The 5552-nt window shown below is 38.4% G+C and overlaps 1 protein-coding gene across 1 annotated transcript in view; it reads left to right on the top strand.

Annotated features, from left to right (window-relative positions):
* LOC119838938 (heat shock 70 kDa protein cognate 5) overlaps nucleotides 1-5552 on the top strand; it is a 23919-nt gene that overhangs the window by 11621 nt on the left and 6746 nt on the right. Inside the window, 4 exon segments of the mRNA XM_038365085.1 lie at nucleotides 924-1079; nucleotides 2912-3058; nucleotides 3963-4203; nucleotides 5431-5549. Coding sequence (XP_038221013.1) covers nucleotides 924-1079; nucleotides 2912-3058; nucleotides 3963-4203; nucleotides 5431-5549 — 663 coding nt within the window.

Genomic DNA, 5552 nt, shown 5'->3' with positions numbered 1-5552 from the left:
ATGGAGCTGGTGGGTCGCCTGATGGTAAGCGCTACCACCGCCCGTGGACATTTGGAGAGGCGTAAGGTCGATTGCAGAACTTACGCCGCTTCAAATGGATTGCCGACTTCAAATTGGAAAGGGGTTAGGAAAGGATTGACGAGAGGAATAAAGAAGAGGATTGGGAAGGGTAAGGAAAAGGATATGGGCCACCGGCTCCCCCAGTTACCGAACGAAACACAGCAGTATGCTATTTCACGCCGGTCGTCTGTGGGGTTGTGGTACTCCCCTGGTGCGAGCTGGCCCAAATTATGCCTAAGCATACTCGACAGCCACATAAATTTCCTTTGTGGATATGGGTTTGGTTAATAATAATAAATGCATCGTCGATCACCTAGCACGCATATGCGTGTCGGGTTTTGCAGCGATGCGAGAGCGACTCGCAGAACCAGCTGGCGCGGGCCCGCCTGGCCCCCGCCTTCCTAGATACTGCGATACAGTCTATTCAGCGTTTTAATATCACAAACATCACTAAACACATACAAATTAGATTGATTTACTTGTATATAGCTGGAAGAAAAATAAAACATCACATTTTAAAACACATCGTCATATCTTTGTTATTTATAAAAACTGACCTGTGACTGGTGCATTCGTAATTTTTTGATTGAATGAAAAATTTAAAAAGCTCTAATGCTATCAGCAACAGGACATTTGCAACAAAACGAAAGATTTTCTACTAATAAACACATATTTCTATTATTGTCTTACAACTATATATTATAATACAGTATTCTCTTAAAGAAAGAAAGAAAGAACAAATTTAATGTATATGGTTTTTAAGTATCCACAATTTTTGTAAATTTTTTTTTTATTTTTTATAATTAGCTGTGTGCGTTGAAATCTTTATTCTCTCATTCTAAACCTCTGCTCTCATCCACCAGCAAGGTATCGACATCCGCAAGGACGCGATGGCCATGCAGCGGCTGAAGGAGGCGGCGGAGAAGGCGAAAATCGAGCTGTCCGGCTCGGTGCAGACCGACATCAACCTGCCTTACCTCACCATGGACGCTTCCGGACCCAAACACATGAACTTGAAGGTATGTGCTATATTGGGATTTTTTTTTTCATATATTTTCATACAGTTAATCTTATCTTATACCTTTAAACGAGCAATTCTTGTATATATATATATATATATATATATATATATATATATATATATATATATATATATATATATATATAATTGGGATCTCGGAATCGGCTCCAACGATTTTCATGAAATTTAGTATATAGGGGTTTTCGAGGGCGATAAATCGATCTAGCTAGGAATTTTTTTTAGAAAATGTCATATTCGTGTTTTATTCGTGTTTTTTTTTCCCTGACATCTATTGGTGAATAGTAATACTATTTTGCTTCGTAGACAGCTGGACAACTGAAATAATGTCATATTCGTGTTTTATTCGTGTTTTTTTTTCCTGACATCTATTGGTGAATAATAATACTATTCGCTTCGTAGATAGCTGGACAACTGAAATAACACAGGCACTTTTTATACCGATATTCCTACGGGATACGGACTTACGCGGTTTCAACCGCGGGTCACAGCTAGTAATAATTATTATATAACGATCAGTGTGATAGACACTTATATTATAAATGTGAAAGTTTTTTTGTTTGGATGTTTGTCTGTCAATCATGCTGAAACTACAGAACGGATATTGATGAAATTTTGTATATAGACAGGGTATGAGCTGACTTGGGTGATAGTTTAGTTTTTATCCTGTTTAAATGTTCACTTGGAATAAAACGGGAATCTTGATATCCAGGCGGAGCCGGGACAAGCAGTATACTATAAATCCGTTAAAACATTCTAGAGTTGGAAACGGTGTAACTAACTCGGTTTTCTTTTAGCATAATAGAATATAGAATGTGTAAATTTATACAAAAAAAAAAAAGATGGGAAGAAGTAATGGATAAAGTGAAATATACTCGTTTACTAATTGCTTGACACGCTGTTTGTCCGCGAAGGACTCCTGAACTACTCGACCGATTTTATTTTATTTGCACGCCATGTGCAGTTTGATCCAACATAAAAGATCGAGAACCAACGATGCGAGTATTATTTCAATTACTATAAATGACTACCCGAGCGCAGTCGGGGCGTGCAGCTAGTAAATATATAATCCCTAATATACAATGAGTCGGTGGGAAATGAGGGGGAAAGAAAAAATAAAACTATTGTAGAGTTGCACAGAAAATTTATTTCAATTCAAGTTACTGTGATTTGAGTTTTAATTTCGGTGCTATATGAAAACAAAATTAAACCATCTGCCATTCTGTGTGAATGACGGACCAAAAGTATTTTGTTACAAGGATTTTTAAAGTCTTCTTCTTTTTTGTAAGTTAGTTGAGTTGATTCGGCAGTATCAAATTTTTCTACAATTGTCTTGGAACAAGCATTCAAAAACACTTGTTTGATTTACAACTGGGATAACTCTGATTGCTCTATATAATATACTATATTATAACGCTGAAGGCTGTTTGTTTGTTCGAACGCGCTATTCTCAGGAACTGCTCGACCGTTTAAGAAAATTGTTTTATCCTTCGAAAATGTACGTGATATACGATTGCTAGGCCTGCTAATATTATGAATGTGAAAGAAACAGTCTATTCGTCTCAGAAATTTTGCACTGGGATCGTTTTCAGAGTCGAGTAAGGAGATACAGTACTTTTTATCAAAATTTCCAGATAACAACTAGTAATTAGTTCATTTGTTCCTTATAATAGATTATATGTTACCATTATAACTCGCATTCCCAAGCTAGAACTCGTTGTAAATAGAGAAAATACGCTCTTACTGAAATTAGTGACATTTCATTGCAACCAAATTGAATATTAAAACATCATAAACCCCGTCCGTTTGCAGATGACGAGATCCAAGCTGGAGTCGCTGGTCGGCGACCTCATCAAGCGTACAGTGGCGCCGTGCCAGAAGGCGCTGCAAGATGCCGAGGTCGCGAGGACCGATGTCGGGGAGGTGCTGCTCGTCGGTGGAATGACCAGGATGCCTAAGGTGAGGAAAAGTGTCTAGGAAAAAAAATAAGTTGGAATACCTTGATCTGAGCTGGAGTAGGTCATCGGTTACCCAATAGCACAGGTTAGGAAACATAAATAAAAAAGTAACTCTATACTCATGCTGGAATAGCTGTTGGACTACCTTGATCTGAGCTGGAGTAGGTCATAGGTCACTCAATAGCACAGGTTAGGAATAAATATTAAAGGACACTCTGGACCTGAACTGGAATAGCTTGTTGTCGTTCTTAATGCTATAATTTTATGAGTTCATCTAAATATTCTGATTAGAATTGCTAACAATTTAATTAAAGCGTGTTTTTCTGATTAGATCCATCTGTATTTCCTTATTTATTTATTCCGAATAATTCTATGTTGAAATGTAATTATGTGAAAATATAATGCACCTCAGCACAAGCTCCGCCAACGCACAATGGTTGGTCGGGCGAGGCCTCTGGCCGGGTGCTACACTGACCTGTGGACATATTCGCTGGCTGCACCCCGTGTGCACTCGGATTATAATCTCACAGACAAATTTATATTGATCAATATTAATCATTGAAATGTTGGTACTCTCATAACTTCCTTTAATTTTTTTGGTTCGTTCTTTTTAGGACAGACATAAAAAATTCATCTCTTCTATGCTGATTACTATTTCTGAACACCCTACTTTTTTGTCATACCTTCTTTAAATTACCTTCAAAATAGACCCTGCCCTTGATCTTGATAAAATTTAATCGCGACCACACGGAAGGCACCAGTTTTGTAATAAAAAATTAATAAACAAAATCGGTTGATTCAACATGTTCTCAGGTGTAAAAGACAAAAAATGCAATTTAATTGAACACCTCCTCTTTTTGAAGTCGGTTAGAAATAACCTATACTAAATTACCTCTCAATTTCAGGTGCAATCAACGGTGCAAGAGATATTCGGGCGAGCGCCATCACGCGCCGTCAACCCGGACGAGGCCGTGGCGGTCGGCGCCGCCGTCCAGGGTGGTGTCCTGGCTGGTGACGTCACCGACATCCTCCTCCTCGACGTGACCCCCCTCTCGCTGGGCATTGAGACCCTCGGCGGTGTGTTCACGAAGCTGATCACGAGGAACACGACGATACCGACGAAGAAGAGCCAGGTGTTCTCAACTGGTGAGTGGGGAATAGGTCTAGAAGTCGTTTAGCATCTTGTGAAAGCGCCCTAGAGGTCTAGGAACATTTATGTAGTATTTAGAAATTAAAGACTTTTTCACGGATTTTAAACGCGATTTATTCATTATGTTATGTCACGGGGCAACTGACCACACTCGCTGTAACGTATTCGAAACGTCGGGTTAATAATATGATGAATAAACCTCCTTTAAAATCGGTTAAAAAGTCTTTTAATTTCTAAATGTATAATAATCGCATAAATAATCAAGTACAAGAAAATGCTATTTATATTTCTTTGCTCGAATGTAGTGTCACAGTTTTTGAATATATTATAAATTTGGCAAGTCTCAAAGGTAATTTTGTAAGTGTGTTGTGTGTATATGTATATATACATAGAAACTTTCATATAATAATAATCGCATCGTCGATCACCTTCCGCGCACGTGCGTGTCGGGTTTTGCAGCGATGCGAGAGGGACTCGCAGAACCAGCTGGCGCGGGCCCGCCTGGCCCCCGCCTTCCTAGATACTGCGATACAGTCTATTTATCATCTATATTAAACGCTATTTGATATTTAATGTATCTCTCGCTTTGTACTAACATCATTGTAGATTACATATACAATATACAATAGCATTTTTTATTTTTATTTAATTTTAAGAGTTTCCAAACTTAACACTAATCGTAGTAGAAAAATCTGTTCACATATATTCTTGTGCGAAATATTAACAAAACACAGACTCCAAAATTCTCTATACTTTATACTAGTGGTCCGACCCGACTTCGCCCGTGGTACATATTACATATACTTAATCAATGAATGGGCTATCTAACACAATCAAACTCTTCGGCTTTATAATATTAGTATAGATGTGTACTGTGTGTTTATGTATATTTAAGATGATAAAGCTTTTTCTGTCCTAATTTAATGAATAAGTAAACTTTCATTACAAAAATCTTAGCACTTGGAGCAGGGTTATCTACATGCATGATTATAATTGTTAAGGCTATATTCTTTGTTACTCTTGGTTTACTCTAAGTTATGACTTTGTTTGATGTCATATATTCAAGTTAACGCTTGTGTGTAAGTTGTGGTCACATACAATAGGTTGTGCATACGCCAACTTATATTTAAAAACGATCTGTTGCTTAAGTTTACATGTAACAACCATTTGTGATCCTTAAAAAATAAGAAATAAAAATTTTCTTCCGTCTATCTGTCGCCCAGCCGCCGACGGGCAGACGCAGGTCGAGATCAAGGTGCACCAGGGTGAGCGCGAGATGGCCGCCGACAACAAGCTGTTGGGGCAGTTCTCGCTGGTCGGCATCCCGCCGGCGCCGCGCGGCGTG

The sequence above is a fragment of the Zerene cesonia genome, unplaced genomic scaffold, assembly GCF_012273895.1.
Source record: "Zerene cesonia ecotype Mississippi unplaced genomic scaffold, Zerene_cesonia_1.1 Zces_u006, whole genome shotgun sequence".
Taxonomy (NCBI): Eukaryota; Metazoa; Arthropoda; class Insecta; order Lepidoptera; family Pieridae; genus Zerene; species Zerene cesonia.
This window is presented reverse-complemented; position numbering and strand designations above follow the sequence as displayed.